We start from the raw sequence: 21,497 nt of genomic DNA on the forward strand, positions 1-21,497 counted from the left end.
ACTGGGAAATCCTGAGGCCATGCAGATTCTGACTCAGACTGCAGGGATGGGGCTGAGCTGCCATGGCTCTCACAAGCCTTCCAGTAATGCCAAGTCTTCTGGTCCCAGGGCCACACTTTGAGTAGCAGGTGTCAGAAGCAGTGCTTCTCAGACTTCAATGTGCATGAGGACCACCTGGGATACCATTGAAACAGCTGTCTGGGGTGCACCTCACCACCCAAATCTTGATTCTGTATGTGGCACAGAGGTGGCACCTATGAACCTGCGTTTTGAACAAGTGCCCGGATGATGTGCCCAGGAACACACTTGGAGTCCAGTGCACGCTCCAAGGGGAAGCGTTACTGAGACCAAGGTAAGGAAGAAGAGGCACTCAATACTGTCCACTCAATAAGTAAAAGATGCGGTAGGGACACCAGGGAGAATAAAAAGGTAGCAAATATCAATGTATTTTACAAGGTGAAGGTCATAAGTAAGGCAGAAGCCATAAAATGATTTCTGCTTTCCTTAGTTCTCTATTTCTAAGCAATTATGCTTTTGCCTTAGCTTCTAAATTTTATCTTGGGAACAGTTACCTTAGCAAAATGCCGTAGCTATTTTTGAAAGAGAAAGAAAGCAAATCAATTATTTGCTATTTTTTTCAAGGCATATGCTAACAGAGACCTTAGGAGGTCTTCTCTGTGATGTGCCTAAACAATTAGAGGCTATATTTATTAAAAACCCTTGGAGAATATTTCTACTTCTTCAAACACTGAAATAGAGTTGCGGTGTTGCCTGCTTACTGACATTCTGTCTCTTTAAAGTAAGGTTTCCAAGCTCAGCACTATTGACATTCCTTGTTATGGGGCTATCCTGGGCATCGGAGGATGTTTCGCTGCATCACTGGCCTCTACTCACTACATTCCAGTAGCATTCCCTGCCCCAAGTGTGACAACCCAAATTTGTCTCCAGACATCGCCAAATGTCCCCTTGGGGTGGGGGTGGGGGGCATCAATTCAGCCCTGTTGAGAACCATTGCTTTAAAAGCAATGCCTGAAGAAATAAATAAATAAATAAATAAATAAATAAATAAAAAATAAAAGCAATGCCTGAAAACCTAGTTGCCGTTCTAAGAAATTTGACGTGTAGTTTGGGTGTGTCAATGCCCGTGGTGATGAGATAAGCTACTTCTAGAAACTAGTACTAGGACAACCCTTTGGATTTGAGGGACAAGAGAAATGACTAGTTTGACTTTCAATAGTGGGAAATTTTATTGACCTGAGACACACCAAGAATTTAATAGATAGTACAAGTACCTCAAGCTTGTCTCAGAGGTGATTGGTACAAAAGCTATAAGAAACCCCTTTTCTTTTATTTTTTTTCAAGATTTTACTTATTTATTTGAGAGAGAGAGAGGGAGAGCATGGGGGAGGGGGTAGAGGGAGAAGCAGGTACCCTGCTGAGCAGGGACCCAGACATAGGGCTCCATCCCAGGATCCTGGGATCATGACCTGAGCTGAAGGCAGACGCTTAACCCACTGAGCCACCCAGGCACTCTAAGAAACTCCTTTTCAAGCTCAGCATTAAATAGTCAGTGCTCACTGTATGCTCGGTGTGAACCAAATGCCATAACCACCATATCATATGAGAGCACTCATCAGCTTGCTACTACAACTACCCTTCGTTCCAGGAGGTTCTTCTCTTTTAGTAAGTACTTAGCATCTGGCAACTTAAACCAGGTGCACCAAAGGGACCAGGATTTTATTAGAAATCTCAGTGCTTATTTTTCTTCCTTATTAGTAAGTCATCAGATAAATAACCAGAGTGCCAGAGCCTACCCATATAGTTTCTCAAACTTTAGACTGCATCAAAACTAGTTGTAGAACTTATTAAAATCACAGGTCACTGGGCACAACCCCTGAAATTCTGATTTACTAAGTGTGGGGTGGGTCCTGAGAATTTACATTTCTAACTACATTCTCTAGTGATGCTGATGCTGCTCGTCCAGGAAGCACACTTTGAGAACCATGACTATAAATAACTAGAGTAGTTCTCAGCCTTGGCTGAGAATTAGCATCACCTGGGGAATATTTTAAACTATTGATGCCATGGCCCCACTCCAAGCTATTGAAATCAGAATCTCTGGGTGTGGGATCCAATCTTTAGACCATCAAAGCTTCTCAGATAATTCTAACACACAGCCAGTGTTAGAAACTATTGAACCAGTAAAATGCACTCCAAAGCATTGGGCTTGGAGGGTCTCATGTTTAATGGAGGGCTATGACTTAGTCTCAGAAAGGTGTGACTGACCCCTTATGTTCCATTGAGGATTGAGTTCCAACCAAATCCATCCTAACACTGTGGTCCAAGCAAGACTCAGGCGATAGGTATATATTCTCTACTTTGTATCTCATCTGGGTGTGGACAACATTGAAGCTAAAGACTGTACATCAGAGGCTGAGAGAAAGTAACCCATGCTGGAGGGAAGCAAAGTTAAGAGGCTTAAGGAGCTCCCAGCTGCTAGAAGCCAGGAAAGACATGTTGGCAAGCCATGCCCTCGGGACAGAGCTGGAGCTTCTGCAGAAACTGGACACTAGGAACATGGCAGAGTAGAACATTCCAGAGTTTCTGTAGTTACCAGTTCAGAAGTAGAATACCAGTAAACTGGAATAGAATATACTCCTTACAACAGAGACAAATGTAGCCTTGATTTTTAGAAAGTGCATTGCCATAAAATCCACTGCGTCTGTATCTTTCAACTCAGCTCACAGATTTCCCATCCTTTGGTGTTCAGTGCCGCAATGGTTTGGTCTAGGGACATAATACCTCATAAAGCTGTAGCATTCACTAGTTTTTGAGGTAAAACATTACCTTTTGCCTCATATCTTAATGAGATTTTGTTCTTAGATTCTTTCCTCCCAGCTGTGACAAATTCTCATTCCTGCCTGCCTTCTCCATTGCCACAGAAATTTATAAGATGGTGCCCTCTCCTCCATTCCTGTTCTCCTGATGGATGGCCTTGCCTGTGTCCGCTTTTGTCTCTGCCACATCCTAGAGCACAAAAAGACAAGTACTCTAAACTAGCATGTTACCAGCATTGCCACCTCTGTCCAAACCAGCATTGCTCTTATATTTCATTCTATTCTCTTTTTGTGAAACAGTTGCTATTTTTACTCACCCACTGACTTCCAGTTCATTTAAATACTGATTCTTTTTTTTTTCCAATCGGCTTTAATAACAGCTTTATTAAGATAAAATTCACCCTTTTAAGGTATACAATTCAGTGGACCATCAATTGTGCAACCATGACTACCTAATTCTAGAACATTTCATCACTCCAAAAGAAACCCCAGAGTTTTTCCCCATCCCTTTCTTTCCCTAGCTCCTGGCAATCGCTAAACTACTTTCTTTCTGTATAGGTTAGCCTATTCTGGGCATTTCATAGATTTGGAATCATACAAGTTGTGGCCTCTTGGGCCTAGCTTCTTTCATTCAGCATAATATTTTGAAAGTTTGTCCATGCTGTAGCATGTACCAGTAATCCATTCCCTTTTAATGGTCAGATAATATTCCATTGTCTGGGTATACCACATATTATTCATCCTTTCATCAGTTGATGCACATTTGGATTGTTTTTACTGTTTAGCTATCAAGAATAATATGAACTTTTGGGAACACATTTTTGTGAGGACCTGTGTTTTCAGTTTGCTTGGGTGTATATCCATACTTGGGTAAACATATATGGATTTAGTGGAATTGCTGAATCATAAGATAAGTTATGTTTAATAATTTGAGAAACCACCAGACTTTTCCAAAGCAGGTGACTCATTTTACAATTCCACCAACAATGTCTAAGGGTTCCAATTTATCCACATCCATACCAACGTCATTTTTATTAGAGCCATTCTAGTGGGTGTGACGTGGTATCTCATTAGGGATTTGCCTTTCTCAAATGATAAAGATGCTAAGCAACTTTTCATGTGCTTATTGGCTAGTTGTTTATCTTCCTCAGATAACTGTCTTTTTCCATCCTTTGCCAACTTTTTTTTTAAAGAATTTATTTACTTATTCATGAGAGACACACAGAGAGAGGCAGAGACATAGGCAGAGGGAGAAGCAGGCTCCCTGCTGGGAGCCCGTTGTGAGACTCTATCCCCAGACCCAGGATCACGCCCTGAGCCAAAGGCAGATGCTCAACTGCTGAGCCACCCAGGCATCCCCTTTGCCCACTTTTTAACTGAGTTATGTTTTTATGAGTTGTAAATTTTCTTTATATATTCTGGGTATAATCTCCCTATTAGATATAGGATTTGCTGGTAGTCCGTTAAATACATTCTAAAAGCATTCTCAAGTCCAGTTGACCTATTTTTTCTTGGTTGCTTGTTTTTGTGATGTCTTATCTGAAAATATATTTTTCTACTCCAAGGTCACAAAGATTTACTCCTATATTTTCTTCTAAGAGTTTTATAGTTTTCACTCTTACGTTTAGGCATTTGATCCATTTTGAATTAACTGTTGTGTACAGTGTTAGGTAGGCATCCAGCTTCGTTCTTTTGCATACAGATATCCATTTGTCACCCAAGAGTTATGGAGCTATTCTGTGCCAGGTGCTATTCTTAGATTCTGGGGAAATGGAGATTAAGTGGAACATAGCTGTTGCCCCTCAGAAAACATATCATCCTAGTAGGGGAAATCACTTAGAACAACAGCACGGTGAAATTATGCCTAGCTCCTGGAGTGGTTATAGCAAATGGTAGCTGCTATAATAATAATAACAATAATAATGATAGCTATATTGTTGTTATAAGTGCCAAAGAGAGGTTTGTACAAAGTGCTGTAGTGGGAAGGAGTGACTACATTTTCCATGTCTCAAGGTTGGCTTCACTGGGAGCCACCCCCAACCCTTCTGAGGCCTAGGAAGCAGAGGGGTAGAGGGAGATAGGTCTCTTAAAGGGCAACCTTTTTTGAGAGAAGATGGACCTCAGGTATGTGTGTCATGAGCACAGCTGATTTCTGAACAAAGGTTATGTGAACAGGACTATGTGATTTCTGATTCCCATTTCAGTCTGTACTCAAGAAAATGACTTCGTTCATTTGTCTATAGATCTCTATAGGCATTTGATGTGATCAGAGAGGCTGATTATGAATTATAAAATATTTCTAATAGATTACATAAGTGTATTGTCTTGAATATTATAAAATTAGGACTTAAAATCTCTATTCCCTGGTGATCACATAGTATGTCCTCAGATTGACCTTATGAAGTGTATACCAGTGGTTGATTTTCACGTGGAAGTTATGGCACTCCATGAAACTTCATAAAATCTTAATCAATTTATTATTTTAAAAGATTTTATTTATTTATTCATGAGAAGCAGAGACATAGGCAGAGGAAGAAGCAGGCTCCCCACAAGGAGCCCAATCCAGGACTCGATCCCAGGACCCCGGGATCACGCCCTGAGCCGAAGGCAGACAGACGCTCAACCACTGAGTCACCCAGGTGTCCCAAAATGTTAATTTACTAATCCCATTATATGAACTAATCTCTTAGTGGCAGAAAATGGCTCTTTTATATATATTCTGAGATCCACATTACAAAAATTATCCAACTATAGAAAATAATTTTAAGAAATCATTTTTCCAAGTTTTCTGTTACAGTAGTCATTTGTTTTGTCATCTGTTAGCACATGTTAGCAGGAAAGTGAGAACAGGTGCCATAAGTTTAAGAACAATGTGTTGAGGAAAAGGCCTTTAAATTGAGCACATTCTAACAATTAACATAATCTAATTTAAGCAGTTTTTTCAAAGAAGGATAATTTTAGAACCACTGATGTAGAGTTTAAATTTTAATTTAAACACATTATATTTTATTAAAAAATCAAGGTTTTGGTGTCTGGTTTTAATATCATCTATTGTGTCAACTATGGATTTTCATTCCATTTAGTTCAGTTCATCAGGCATTTATTTGGGTTCCTGTTATATGGAGTGTATCCTATCTTAGTCTATATCCTGAAGGAGCTTATGGCCTGAGGAAGAAACATGGTCCAATAGAGGACACACTCATTGCTAGTTACGAGAAGCAGGAAGTTGTGACAGATGCTCTAGTGGAGTTGTCAAGGATTTCAAAACACAAGCAAGGAGAGATTGGTTCAGATTCAGAATGGAGCAGATCTGGTAGGACTTTCTTGAGGAACTAGTGCCTAAGCTGGAACTTGAAGAGTGCAAATGGAGTGGGAGGAGACAGTGTGCACCAAGCCTTAGAAAGTACATATGGACCAAGTTGAGGAAGTGAAGGTAACAAGGCGCATCTGGAGTATAGAATGGTAGGGGATATAGCAGGGCATTTTGCTGTCTTGATACTACCAAACCAACGAATCTGGATTTGATCCTGTGCATACTAGGGAGTCTTATAAGGTTTTTGAGCAAGGCAGTGGGATGATCAGACCAGTTTGGGGTTAGTTGAAGGACAGGTTGGAGTTGGAGAAGAAATCAGAGACAATTCTTTTTTTTTTTTTAAGATTTTATTTTTTTATTCATTAGAGACACACACAGGGAGAGAGAGAGAGAGAGAGAGGCAGAGACACAGAGACACAGGCAGAGGGAGAAGCAGGCTCCATGCAGGGAGCCTGACGTGGGACTTGATCCCAGGACTCCAGGATCACGTCCCAGGCCCAAGGCAGGTGCTAAACCACTGAGCCATCCAGGGATCCCCCAGAGACCATTCTTGAGTGATACAAATCCCATCTTTCCAATTAAAATTACCAATAGGTAATGATCTTGTGACTTGAGGTATCCAATACAGAAGTTCACATGTATAATTTTAATGGTTAATTATGCCTCCAGCAAACTGACTACTCCATTTATCTGATATTTTTAGCAAGAGCCAAGCTTAGAAAGGGTAATACTGATAAAGCATGACCTTCCTTTTATTAATTTATTGGGGGGGGGAGGGGGCAAGAATAACATCTAAGTCACAACCCTAGATTTTCTCCTTAAATGTCTCTTTGCCAAGGAAAAAAAACCACCCGAATCTGCATTTTAGAAATAGGACCAGGAAATGTATTTATCAGCAGATAAAAACAAATCAAGGTAAAGCAGGATTGTAGGACTGTTAGGTAAGACTCAGTCTCTACTTTAGGGCTGACTCTAGTTACCTGAGTTTGCAATCCAGCTGCCCCACATCCAGGCTATGTAACCTTAGGCATGTTACTTAACCCATCTGTGCCTCAGTCCTTTCATCTATAATGGAGATAAGACTAGTACTTGTCTCAGGAGTTGTTAGAAGGATTACATGAGTTAATACATAAAAAGTGCTCCAAATAGTGCCTGACATATGATGAGAGTTCACTATACATTAACTATTATCATTCAATTGTTGGACAATAAAAATTAACTGCCTGCCTATGACACATTATAGTTTACAAAGCACTCTTACACACCCACTAGGTCCTCTGAGCCCCCAATGACCATATGGCTATTGGCTATCCTAGCTGTCATTACTGCTAACAAACCACTCCAAAACTTAGGAGCATAAAACACCACCATTTTATGATGCTCAGATTCTATGAGTCGGGAATTTGGATGAGGTGCAACAGGACTTACTTATCTCTGCTTCACAGTGTCTATGCCTGCAGCTAGAGAAGACCAGATTGGCTGGTGAGGACTCTAGCAAGTGGGGCTGGATCATGAAAATTGCAGATCCACAGCCAACACAGCTTCTCCACTAACCTGCCTGGCACCGTGGTGGGATGGCTGGAAGGCAAGGCTCATCTGAATATGTCACCTGAGCACTTAGACTTCTATGTACCCTCTCCACCATGGTAGCCTCAAACTTCTTAGAACATTTTTCCAGAAGAAGCCACATGCCTTTTGTGACCTAGCCTCAGAAGTATCCTTGTAGTATCCCACTTTCCTGTCCTCTGTGGCTTAAAGTAGTCACAGGCCTGTCCAGATTCCAGAGAAAGAGATATAGACCACATCTTTCAATAGGAGGTGTATCAAAGAATTTGAGTCCATGTTTTATTTTTTATTTATTTATTTTATTTTTAAAATATTTTATTTATTTATTTGAGACACAGAGAGAGAGAGAGAGAGAGAGCACAAGCAGGAGGAGCTGCAGAGGGAGAGGGAGAAGCAGGCTCACAGCCGAATAGGGAGCCTAATATGGGGCTCAATCCCAGGACCCTGGGATCATGACCTGAGCTGTAGGCAGACGCATAACCCGCTGAACCACCTGGGTGCCCCCGGAGGCCATATTTTAAAATCACCATACTGGTATTATTTCCTAATTCTAAATGAGAAAATAGAGACTCAGTAGAAGTTAAATGATGTGCCCAGGGGCAGTTGCACGGAGAGTATTTGGGGTAGTTATGAGGGAAGTTTGGAGGAAAAAAGACTTCTAACCTAAATCTTTTGATTCCAAATTCTCATTCTTTTAATTAGGTTATTTATCCTCCTTCAGCTTAGATATACTTGCTAATATGTGAAAGTTAAAAGAAAAAAAAGTTAACTGGCTTTGTGTATACTAGGTAACTTTCCTAGAAAGGAGACAGATATAAAAGTAAAAGGTTTTGGGGTGCCTGGGTGGCTCAGTTGATTAAGCATTTGCATTTGGCTCAGGTCATGATCCCAGGGTCCTGGGATGGAGCCCTGCATCAGGCTCCCTGCTCAGTGGGAAGTCTGCTTCTCCCCCCACCCACCTCTTCCCACCACTCATGCTGTTCTCTGCCAAATAAATAAATAAAATATTTTTCAAAAAAGTATAATGTTTGCATTTGTAAGAGCTTATATACAAGCTTCATATTTTAAGGAGGTCCTATGATGAGTTCAGTCCACAGTTGGTCACAGAACAACTTTGTATAATTTTCTCATAAGGAAAGATTTCTTTAAAAATGTTCCAGATGCCTAACTGTGACTTCATTTGTTCTCTAGGAAAATCTCACCTGGCCATTGTCCAGCGGGTGAACAATGAGGGTGAAGGGGACCCCTTCTATGAGGTGATGGGCATTGTCACACTGGAGGACATCATAGAGGAGATCATTAAGTCGGAGATCCTGGATGAAACTGACCTCTACAGTAAGTGCATGGCCTTGGCTTTTTTCCAGGGTCATCCCATTTCTTGTGAGACTCTCAGGGCTGGCCTAGGTTGACATACTGTGTGAAAGAGTATTGGGACAAGCCCATGCATTGCTGTCAGCCCCCAAATGTTAGGTGCTGGTACGGTAGGATACCCTGGCTTGAGTCACCCTGAGTCACTGAGAAAATGCTAGCTAAATGTTTATCAGGAGGGAACCTTTGGGAACTAAGCCAACACTAAAAAGGAGACCTCCTGGTCTTTGGATGGAAAAGGAACTAATGGAAACTAAGTGTGCCTTGGGTGGCCTCTCTGCCCTCGTTTTTGTCCCTCCCCTGCATTGTTTTGGTTTTGTCTCTTCCTCCATCTAGCACTCCCTGGGGTTGCACTCACAGTTGGCCCACAAAACTGCAACAGCGCACAGTCAAGACTGTCAGGAGACTGCCCACATGCAACCTAAGCCCAAACCATAAATACCCCTTCTTCCACACCGCTCTTCTCCCTCATGCCTTTTCAGCCCTGCAGCCTGGTGTCTCATTCTCCCTCTCCACCTCTGCCCTCCACCCACAGCCCTCTCCTTGGGAACAATCGGGACTCCAAGCAGAGGGTGAGGGCTTTTGGTTACTGAGCCTTATCAAAGCTCTGCTTGCAAACATTACAAAGGCTTGCTTTGTCTGTGGGAGGAGAGTGTTATCTAAATCTACCGGAGTCCCTAAGCCAGGAAGTGTTTCCTCCTCTGAATTTTACTTCATGAGACAGCAGTCTCTTTTCCCTACCTCAGATAACTCATTCCATCCAGAATCCTGTCCTTAGTTTGCTAGGAGCAGCCATTCTGAAACCAGCTCCCTGTAGAAAGAGCTTTAATGCTGTAAGGCAGTGAGTGGTGCATAAAGACTGCCTTCCCTTTATTCTTAGAGACCAAACCCAAAAGATGGGTCAGGCCCAGACAAAACACAAGTAAGAGTGTCACAGTGTCAGAGTGATTTTGCTGTGATACCCTAGCCAGACCCAACTTCTTCAAATAGGGGTTAACCTCTACCTCCCCCATTCCCTTCTCCCTTCACCTCTACTCACCACTCTTTTTTTTTTTTTTAAGATTTTATTTATTTATTAGAGAGAGAGAGCATGAGTGGTGGGAAGGGGCAGAGGGAGAGTGAGAAGCAGACTCCCTACTGAGCAGGGAACCTAATGTGGGCCTCAGTCCCAGGACCCTGAGATCACAACCTGAGCTGAAGGCAGACGCTTAACCGACTGAGCCACCCAGGTGCTCCTCTGCCCACCACTCTTGATTTAGAATTCCCGAGTATCTCAGTAGATCTATTAGGGAAGGCATTCACACTAAAGTGTTAGTGGCTGATAGTAGTGATGGTAATCTAAATGAGTATGCTCTTCCTCCAGCATTTGTTTTAACAACCTTGATGTTCCAAATACTTACTCTTAAAATAATAGAAATGAAGAGGGAGATGAGGAATGATTCTCCAATGGTGAAATGTTAAGTGGCATTCTGTTGGAGGAGGGAGAGGAGATATTTAAGCAAACATGTCCTATTAAAGCAGAAGATTGCTCACCAGTGAGAGTAGAAGAATTGATCTGATACATCTATTTGCTGCTTTCTTGCTGAGTAATCCTCTTTCTAAAGTTAGAGAAGGTTAGGGTTTTCCTGCCCTTATAAATAAGCTTCTGGCAGGATTCTTTAAGAGCTGTGAGAAGGCCACGGAACCAGGAATACTGTGTTTCTTCTCATTTGACCCTGACCCACGGGACAGCCAGGTCTGCATCTTGCCACTGTTGCTATCGGAGCAAAAGGAAAGTTAAAGCAGCAGCCGTGAGTCCAAGATAGGCCCACAGGACAGCACGGTAGAAGAGCACTTTCTGTCTTCTAGAAGGAAATCCAAACTTCTAGAAAATGGGGCTGAAGTGAGCTCCAAAAGGAGGAGAATACCGGGGAGCCAGATTCTAGGGCCCTGGTTCCTTGTCCCTGGGCTTCATTCCATTTAATGTCCACTGCGTCTGCTCGGCTTGCACTACAAGTTCCCTGCAGCCCTGGCTGTCTCCAGGCCAAGTCTGGAGAAAACCCAAATCGTTCTCCCTGCTCTCCTTAGCACTGTGAAATAGGCGAGACACTTCAAAATTTTACTCAAAACTAAGGGAAAGCAAAAAAATATGTGACCATTCCCCCTACTCCTAAGAAAATATTTCTTGAAGATAAGCTTAAAAAAAGAAGAGAGAAAAAAATTTAATTGGAAAAAGCAGATTTTCCCTATTAGTATCACAGGCCATCTAAAGTCCCTCTAAGGCTTTGCCTGAGAACCCAGCTTTGTAAGTTGTAGGGCTGTTCCCATTCCTTCCCCTTTCTTCTTCCCTTGATTTTTCCCTGTTCTCTACCTGGGAAGAGGCTAGGGTTGAAGCAGGAGAATTGTGAGTGAGAAGAGGAGACGACCATCTACATCCCTTGGGTGACATGCCCCGGGTACTGCTCAGCACGGAGTTTAAATCAGCAGGAAGAGAGAGACCTGGTGAGCCCAGCTCTGGGGACAGGACAAGAGGCAGAAACTTGCTGGGCTCTGCCAAACCTGCTCGGAGTCTCATACTAACTGCACAGGATGAGGAGAAGCATTATCGCTGCTTAGGAACCTCACTGTGTAGATGAAAACAGACACACCGAGGCTTAGAGACTTTGCACAGCTGGTAAGGAGGGGAACCGGCACTGGAACCCCAGCCTTGGAGGCACCAGACCAGCCTTTCCCCTATTCCAGTCCACACCACCTCCGTGTACATGATACTGAGACCTGGAGGCATGTCCTGCTGTCTGTCCCTTATCAGCACCCTTCTCCCTGGGAAAGAGAAGCTGTGAGGTCACTTACAATTGATACATTGCAGACACTCATGAGATCCCAAAGGATCTGTCTGTCCCATGTGACTGTGGGAAAACTGATTCTGAGATGGCCCCCATCTGTCCCCTGTGCCCCTACAGCAGACAACCGGAAAAAGCAGAGGGTCCCGCACCGGGAGAGGAAGCGGCACGACTTCTCCCTGTTTAAGCTCTCCGACTCAGAGATGAGGGTGAAGATCTCCCCGCAGCTCCTGCTGGCCACACACCGCTTCATGGCCACAGGTATGACCGCCCCACCCCCACATCCCCTCCTTAGGATCTAGAAGGTGAAACCCGTGCACCAGTTACATCTATAGCACCTCACAACCTAATTCCCATGCACAGCAGACACAGAACCTCTGTTCCAGGGGAGGGAGTGCCGTAGGTTGGGCCGCAGAATGCCACATATCATCATTTTCAGCCCCAGCCCTGATCTTCTAGGGTGGAAGTACACCTCAACTCTGCTTTTTCTCTCTTCTTCTCAAGAAGGGAGCTAAAGAAACCACTGCTGCTCTTTTTGCCTTCCTCCCCTTGCTTCCTGGCAGGAGCCTGAGGCCGAGCTCCATCCTGTTGGAGCTGAGGTGCCCCTGAGGATTTGCTGAGGAGGGCGACGAGGCCCGAGGCCCAGGACCTTCCCAGGACCACATAGGCTTATGACTTACAAGTTCTTAAAATACATAAGTTGATTGTGAAACTTGTAATCTTTAGAAGAAAAAAAAATGAGGCTCCAAATACAAACTTCTTCTTATAAAGAAGATAGTATTTGTCTTTGAACTTTCCATCCTTCTCATCCAGGCCTAATGAAGGTGCTGACTTAGGATAATCACACCCATGACTAAGTTCAATTATCAGTTAATCCAACATGGGTTTCTTGGGTGTGTTAGGAGTCCTAGTACTGTTCCAGGTGCTAAAAAACAGAAAACTTTAAATTGGAGCTTCATGAAAGTAGTTTTCAACATGTTTTCTAGTCCTAATTACAGATTTCTTTTAACTACTGGCTGCCTGTCACAGCAAAACAGCTGCATCTGTTCATAACATAACATAAAATAATATCTGTTAATATAAAAATGTGATGCAGCAAGGCTTCACATTTTTGAGAACATATCCCTTAAGTAATTAACTCTGTATTAACTTGGAATTTCTTTTCATTCAACAGATACATGTCATACTAACAAATCAGATTAAATTCTCCATATTTCATTTGATTATAGTATTAAAGCTTTTGTTATTCATATGGATTACTTATCTGTGCTCTTTTTACCATTACTCTTTTTCTCCTTAAACCTCTTTATTGAGGTAAGATTGACATACACAAAGCGGTACGTTATTAATGTATACAACTTGAGGAGTTTGGAGCTAAGTATACACCTGTGAAACTACTACCGCAGTCTGTGTCATGAACATATCCATCACCTCCAAGAGTTTCCTCCCACCTTATTTATTTATTATTTATTATTATTTGTTCTATGTTAACATAAAATCTCTCTCAGCAAAATTTTAAGTATACAATACAGTATTCCTAATTACAGGCACTAAGCTAGAAGATCTCTAGGATTTATTCATCCTCCATAACTGAAACTTTGCACCCTGTGACCAGTATCTTTCCCATGCGCCCCTCCCACTCACCCTGGCCAACCAGAGTGCTTTCTGCTTCTATGAGTTTGACTATTTTATTTTGTTTTATTACATTTTTTAAAAACATTTTTGAGAGAGCATGCATATGCATAAGGTGAGGGGAGGGGCAGTGGGAGAGAGAGAGAGAGAGAGAATCTTAAGTAGGCTCCAGGCGCAGCACAGAGCCCAAAAGTGAGCTTGATCTCACCATCTGAGCCAAAATCAAGATTTGGATGCCCACCAACTCTGAGCCACCCAGGTGCCCCACATTTGACTATTTTAGATTCATCATATAAATGGTGTCAGAGGGATGCGTGGGTGGCTCAGCGGTTGAGCCTCTGCCTTTGGCTCAGGGCATGATCCTGGAGTCCCAAGATCAAGTCCCACATCAGTGCTTCCTCCATGGAGCCTGCTTCTCCTCTGCCTGTGTCTCTGCCTCTCTCTCTCTGTCTCTCATGAATAAATAAATAAAATCTTTTTTTAAAAAAAAGTGGCATCAGACATATTTGTCCTTATGTGACTGGCTAATTTCGTTTAGCATGATGTCCTCCAGGTTCATCCATGTTATTGCAACTAGCAAAATTGCCTTTTTATTTAAGTTTATGCACAACTTTAAATAAAATCAAGAAGAAAATGAATAGCAAAACTGACATTTCCAAAACGGTGATCTGTTTTCTCCAGTGTGCCAGCATAGGGACATACATCCCCAGAGGCCATGGGGAAAAGCTGAGATGCACACTTGGGTATAAGACCCCCCTCTCTCTCCCTAAGAGAATCACAAGAGCCCTGCCAGCTTGGTGCCCAGGAGCATGAATGGAGGTGGCTGTAGACACATAGCCTGGTCGTGCCTATCCTGACTCCTCCAGCTGCTGATTCTTCCTGCCTCCCTATCTCCTCTAGAAGTGGAGCCCTTTAAATCTCTGTACCTCTCAGAGAAGATCCTGCTCCGGCTCTTGAAACATCCGAATGTGATCCAGGAACTAAAGTTTGATGAGAAGAACAAGAAAGCCCCAGAACACTACCTCTACCAGCGTAACCGCCCTGTGGACTACTTTGTGCTGCTTCTGCAGGTGAGTGGGAAAGTTAGGGACCCTCTGAGGGCAAGATGAGGGCATATCCAGGCTGGTTGGAGAGGAATGGCTGTGCCTTCTTGGTGCAAGGTTCTAAGACTCAGCCTGCTACCTTGCGGCAAGGCCAGTTGGGGTGGGCATTTGTCCATGACTCACCATAGGGGTCTGTTGTGACTGGCTAGTGTCCCAAGAGTGGTGGAATCTTGATGGCAGTTAGTCTGGCCAGTCAGCAGTGTTGATGATGGAGTAGGGTGGGCACTTCTCCAGTAGAGGGGTTTAGCTAGCCCCCGGCCTTGTGCACTGCCCCACTGGTTTTTTTTTTTCTTTAAGATTTTATTTATTTATTCATGAGAGACACACACAGAGAGAGAAGCAGAGACACAGGCGGGAGAAGCAGGTCCCATGCAGGGAGCCTGACACTAGCTGGTGCTGGGACATTCGTTATGGAAGGGCCATCACGAAGCAAATTGATTAGTCAGGACTGGATGCTCTTTGATGAACTAAGCAATTAATTTACTACAAAGGGCTACTGAAGTTGGAGGTGCTATTTTTGAAATGGATCTAGACAGACTTCACATTTCCCTGTGATAAGAACATCAGCCCACCTGTTATCCAGACAGAAGACTTTAGGGTTGTAGTCAATAGGAGAACTGGAAGGACTCATGCACACCCTTAGTACACTTCCTTCTTTCTCCAGGGTAAAGTGGAAGTGGAGGTTGGGAAGGAAGGCCTTCGCTTCGAGAATGGAGCCTTCACCTACTATGGGGTCCCAGCCATCATGACCACTGCTTGCTCAGGTACTCCAGTTCCCAAGCCAGAGCTTTTTGGGGAAGCAATGGGTTATATGGGTTCAAGTCCTGACTCCTCTTAGGGACTCTGTACAAGCCATTTAACTTCCTAGACTTTAGTTTCCTCCTCTGTAAAATGAGTGTAAGAGTCATTTCATATACAGAGAGTTTGTTTACAGAAGTACATGGTAGACTATAACATTATCAAGTGTTAGGAGTGGGTGGTGGTACTTTTCCATATGAAAAGACAAGTTTATTTTGCTTTTTACACTTACATTGATTGCCTGGTTTTTGCAGGGTTGGTGCGGGAGGTGGGGTGGATGAAAGGCATTCCCCTAAGAAGGTGTGTTTTCTGAACTGCCTCTGAAACGCATCATATCCTTCTTTCCTTAGATAATGATGTGCGGAAGGTTGGAAGTCTGGCTGGATCCTCTGTCTTTCGTATGTATCTCTCAAACCCCTCCCTCATCTGCCCCCATCGTGGTCCTGCCTCAGCCCACTCTGGGGACCTGGACCGAGCACTTTGAGCCTGGGCTGGGGCTAACACAAATGTTGGCAGCCTCTTTGTAATGCTCTGCCTGGAACACTGCCTCCTGCCAGGTACCCACAGACCGCAGGTGCTTAGTTTCTGTGTTTGGAATGTTTTCTCCTGCTTCTCTGCTCATGGGCAAGTGATGAATGACAGGGAGGGAAGTTGTGAGGGGAGGGGCACCATTTAAAATTGTCACCTGCCGGGGAATGCAGGCAGGTGATTGGTGTGCTCTGGTTCAGCCGTTCCTTCTCTGCTATGATATAATTCACTCACTGGCCTTTACTTGAAAACCCTGGTATGTCATTACGGTATCAGGAGGAAATGACTGCAAGGTCTTAGGACACAAGTCCCAGGCTGGTGCAATACAGTGCTTACCTGCTTCTCTTTCCTCGCCACCACATCTTAGCTAGTGGAGAGCGGCTGCCAGGTGGCTGTGCATGCTGATGGTAAGGGCTGCCACAGGGCTGATGGCTGGTTTGTTCTGTCCCTTCTGTGCTCTACCTTCTCGCTGTTTCCTGTGTGGAGTTATTATACTTGTGTTTAGAAGGCATGGCATTTATTGGAATATAAGTGTGATCCAGAAAGAATGATTTCTCTAGATTTCTTTTTGATTCATGAGTCTGAATTTTGCATTGCTTTCAGCTGTTAGTGTTTACAATGGTGGCTATTTTAATGCCAAATGGGGTGTTTTCTCTCATCATAAAAAGGATTTTGCATAGTGCTTTATATTGGGATTTATCAGAGGATCCCAAAGCTGTGATATCATGATCCCTGGCACATGAAAGGTAGATACCATTTTAACAGAGAGAAACTAAAGAATTGACTTGCTCCAAATTACCAAGCAAGTTGATGACTACCCAGATGCATTCCAGTGTCCTGGCTGGTTCACACAATCTCAAATACAGATTTGAGACCCATCACGTTCTGGAATGCAATTTCTCTGTGGAAATATTGGAAGAGTTTGCAGTGTAATTCATATCCTAGCCCAGAAGAAGGCTGAAATGAAGTTGAAGTACCTTTCCCACCCAAGGTGTGGCCCAGCATGAGCTGAAGAAATGGAAAAGAAAAGCCCTGGTACATTATTACACTAACATAAGCCAACAAATCTCAAACAAGGTTGATGAAGAAAGCATCACCATCTTAGAACAAGAACTGTGGAATGGGTGAGGGATGGGCTACAGGACCAGGGAAATCTTGGTTCTCTAAAGGAGATTTCCATCCATCACATTAGGGATTACTCAAAGTGAAGTAATTCCTAGGATTCTAAATGTTACCTAGACATGGGGCCCTGTTCTGGCTCTTTCAGAAGCCCAAAAGATGTGGGAACAAGGAGCCAAGTGAGGTTCCCCAGCCCACCTGATATGGATGACCTTTTTTCTTTAAAAAAAATTATTTTAAGAGTTGTGGAACACGTTACCTGGTTTCTGTCCCTGCTTCCTTCCTGTCTCTCATTCTTTCTATACATTTCTCCTTTAATCTTATCAGTGAGACAGGAGTAAATTTGCAATACTGATCTCTCCTTCAAAACTGGTTAACTAAAAAGGATCATTAAGCTCTTCCCTGCCCCCTCACTTTTAAGCATCTCTATAAATCTTCAGAAGGAGAAAGAAGTCGAATTAGCCAGTAGTAGGGTATGGAGACATTTTCCATTGTACCCTATAAGCCCCCCCCCCCACTTAGTGGAGGACAGTGTGAAATATCTGCCAAGGCTGCCACACCCTGCACTTGTGCCAGGTGTGCCCTCAGCCCAGGGTCCAGCCACCCAGCATAACTCACTGGCTGAGAAAGTCAGCCTGCAGTCAAAGGAGAGCTTAAGGCAGTACATTTTTGTAGAGTCTTGATCTAGCAAACTACCACTGTCCTCGAAGCCAGCCTGTAGCCTTATTAGCCTTCGAGGGAGATAAATGAGATGGCAGGTTTGCCAGAACACTGGCCCTGCAGCCTAGCCTCAGAGTCAAATTTGAGGTTATCAGTCTTCTCTCTCTTGGATCTGGTTGCCAGGGAACCCAAGCAGATTACGATGAGCCCGGAACTCTGAAGGAACCAGGCTTGAGCTCAGGGTAGGAAAAACAGATGTGCACAGGGCTAGGCAGGCAGGGAGAGACCACCTCCTACCTGTTTGGAGTATACATTTAATTTGCAGCCCAGGAAGCTCTAGGATGCTTCTTGAGACTGGGGTTTCTTATTCCGGTATGTCTCACAACATTAGGAGTCCATTCCAATATTCTTTGACATCTGGTGTCAGACCAGATGATTATCAGGTAGGAACAAAGCTCTGCAAATCCCCTGAGTGTATGGGTGATTTCAGTAAAATCACCTGGTGCAGCGGCTAAGACTACAGAAGTTGCCAGTTTCAGTGTGCTGTCACCTCAGACCGACTTCATTTAGTCCCTAAGGAAGGGGCTCCCAGGATAATTAGATGAGAGAGAGGAAGACAGATTCCCAGACGGAAACAGCCTTTGATCTAGCAATGCACCGTTCCTCCGGAGCACCGAGGAGTCTGAAGCAGGGTCCAGCTTCCTCAGGGCCCCCCACCCCCACCCCCCGCCACCGCAGGAGCACGCACTCTGCTTCCAGCCATCCCGCAGGCAGTCAGATGTGCGTGGAGGTTGGGAGAGCCCGGTGGCGAGGGGAGGCCTTGCTGGACTCCCAGCATCTTTGCTGGCTCAGAGAGAATGCCGCGTCCACGCGACCCCCTACCTCCCAGGGAGCCTGCCCGTTCTTGTCATCAGCAGGTCTAATGCCCTCTAAGATTACTGTGCATCTTTTCAGAAGACTTTGAGCAAAGACTATTTTATGTTCCTGTTTCTGGAGAGCGATTCTGTGAGAGGGTAGGCAGTTTCCCTGTTTTCAGAGGCAAGATTCCCTTTTTGCGGAGAAATGTAACATTTTGAAGATTCAAGAACAGACTGACTCACACACTTTGCTCTTTGTCTTTCTCCTTTTATGTTTATCTTACCTTTTGCGACTCACAAATCCCTGGCCCTTGACTCTTCTCTAGTGCCCGTCTCTGTGTCTCGTACCTTCGCCTTCAGCAGAGGGGACTCCCTGGCAGGCTCCCCAGGTAAACATGCGTGGGTGTTTCTCGGGTCTCTGTAGATCCAACGGGGTTTGCAAGAGGCCTTTGGTTTCTGTCACTGTCCTGTGAAAGAACTAGCCTCCTCCAGCAGGTGCTCCAGGATGGAGGTATACAGCACACCACATGGAAAACACTCATTTGCGCAAACTGCCCAGGCATTGCTGGTTCAATGGTGTCACTTGGGAATTTAGCTCCTGGGGATGTCTCTGTGGATGTACAGGGAGAAATGATGGGGTGAAGGATGGTGTGGTTCTTCCTCATCATTTGTCTCCCTTCAGAATGGAGGGCTGAGGAGTGCAGCAGGAGAGAAATAGAAACAATGGACTACTATTCTTTATTGCTACCTATTTTCTCTCCACCATTCATTCTATGTGGCCTCTATCTTTAGCTGACCACTAACCCATCCTCATCTTCCTCATAATGTTACACCCTGGGGACCATATTCTCTCTGGCTTTACTCATACAAAGAAAATGTGTAAAAATTTCAAGACAGTGTTCCATTAGGTTTAACCTCTGTTGTTAATTAAATAAAAGTTGCTGGGTTTCTTTTTAACTGGGTCAGGCAGCTCTTCATAGAACTACATGGTAACTCGAGGATGGAGGACAATGTAATAAATCTAAATAATCAATGAAGTGTTTGTATTGTTTTCATCTCTAGAGGTTGCTCTCTTAGGCTCATGAAACAAGTAATGACCGAACCAAGAATTTATTTGTTAAATTGCCTTGAAGTCAGAATGTGAAAATACAGTCCAATTTCCTGCACCCACCACATCTGTCTCCTTGTCCCAGTGTAGGACTCTGAGGCCCCACCACAACCTCAGCCATCAAGAATCCAGTTACGTTTTGCTATCTCTACAGTAGACCGTCAACTTTCATAAAGGTTATGTCCTGAGACCTCAAACCCCCAAGTTTGCAACTTGAGCAGTATTTATATTGATTCCTGCTTTCTCCCAAATCACATTTTTCCCATCAAAAACCATCTGGATCCCATGTTTATCTGTAAAAGACAAGTTAATCATCTTCTCAAATTTCACCAAAGTTTTCTCTTATTTAATGATGATTTTCTACCAAGAAATAACATTTTTCTCGCTTTGTGAGAGCTCACGCCTTCATGATGTCGACAGACCAGCATGGTCGATGTGGGATGCCAACCTGGTGCCTTCTATCAGCTAACTGGTCTACTCCTGCCTGTGGGCAAAATGAGAAATGACCACATCATGGACCTTCAGGATCCTTCACACACAGGGAGTCTTGGTGAATGAAGAGTATGCTATAAGGCTTCAGTCAAAAGAGAAGGTTTACATTTTTAAAAAGATATTCAACCAAAAGGATCAAAGAAGGGGTATATTTTCCTTTTAAATTACCCTCAGTTAACCAGACAAGCCAGTTCTTTGTAACTTTCCAATTAAAGGAAGGTTAATTTTAGTTCATTGATATTTATCATGAAAAACTTGATAGTAACCCCTTATGAGACCAAAATGAAGGAGACTTGTTCCTGCTGTGTGACGCACTCCACGCCCCCTCAGGAGGTGCTGCCACTTCTGATCCTACCCTGGTTGGTAGCACCTGCTCCTGAGAGCTCTTTTCACCTTCCCCTCGTTTTCCATGAGTGGGTGTCCAACCCAATAGGTGAGCCACAAAGCTGAGAGCAAGGCCAGCTTCTTCTGACCCTTGGTTTACCTCTACAGAGTAGAGCAGTGAGGAGCACAGCAGGAAAAAAGGAAAGGTGTGAATGCCTTGCTTCTCCTTTGACTCTTTCCTCCCACCTTCTTTCATCTGCTCTCCTTTTGTCTGGCCCCATACTTAATTTATGATCCAAATACAATTATTTGCATATATTATGTCTTGTCCCCACCTTACACAGAGGAAAAAAGAAATCCTGGAAATTAATAGAGCCTTTAAGTTTAAAAAGAGCCCAGTCATTTTATTTGATCCCCACAACCCTCCAAAGAATTATCATTTGAAAACAATAGGTAAAGGAAACATGCTCCAAAAACATCAAGCCATCCATTAGTATCACAGGGAGAAGGTAGTAGGATGAGGATTGGAATCCTAATCTCTCTCTCTCTCTTTTTAATGTTACATTTATTTTTTTAAATTTTTTAATTCTTTTTTTATTTTTAACAAAAAGTTTCCAATTAAAATGAATAAGTCACAGGAATACAAAGCAGAGCATAAGGAATACAGTCAGTGATACTGTGATAGGGATATAATGGGACAGATGGAGCTATACTTGTGGTGGACACAGCATAATGTGTAAACTTGTCAAATCACTAAGCTGTACACCTGAAACCAGTGTAACACTGTGTGTTAACCATCCTCAAAAAAAAAAAAAAAAGTTTCCAGCTTTATTGAGACATAATTGACATATAACATCATGTAAGTTTGTATGTATGGGATAAATTGATATGTATATATCACATCTACTGCAAAATTGTTTTTTGTTGTTTTAAATTCCAGTAGAGTTGACATACAGTGTTATATTAGTTTCAG

The 21,497-nt window shown here is 43.4% G+C and overlaps 1 protein-coding gene across 4 annotated transcripts in view; it reads left to right on the forward strand.

Moving 5' to 3' along the window:
* The window catches only part of CNNM1 (cyclin and CBS domain divalent metal cation transport mediator 1), a 58,921-nt gene that overhangs the window by 15,972 nt on the left and 21,452 nt on the right, over window positions 1-21,497 (forward strand). For 2 of the 4 annotated variants that reach the window (XM_025991771.2, XM_025991787.2), the window contains exons 2-7: window positions 8,908-9,051; window positions 12,024-12,164; window positions 14,436-14,605; window positions 15,303-15,402; window positions 15,787-15,834; window positions 18,927-18,989. In XM_025991771.2, the coding sequence (XP_025847556.1) occupies window positions 8,908-9,051; window positions 12,024-12,164; window positions 14,436-14,605; window positions 15,303-15,402; window positions 15,787-15,834; window positions 18,927-18,989 (666 nt within the window). The remainder of the gene's footprint in view (window positions 1-8,907; window positions 9,052-12,023; window positions 12,165-14,435; window positions 14,606-15,302; window positions 15,403-15,786; window positions 15,835-18,926; window positions 18,990-21,497) is intronic. The other 2 variants (XM_025991777.2, XM_025991795.2) reach the window with 1 other exon arrangement.

This window comes from Vulpes vulpes, chromosome 15 (genome assembly GCF_048418805.1).
Source record: "Vulpes vulpes isolate BD-2025 chromosome 15, VulVul3, whole genome shotgun sequence".
NCBI classification, from domain to species: domain Eukaryota; kingdom Metazoa; phylum Chordata; class Mammalia; order Carnivora; family Canidae; genus Vulpes; species Vulpes vulpes.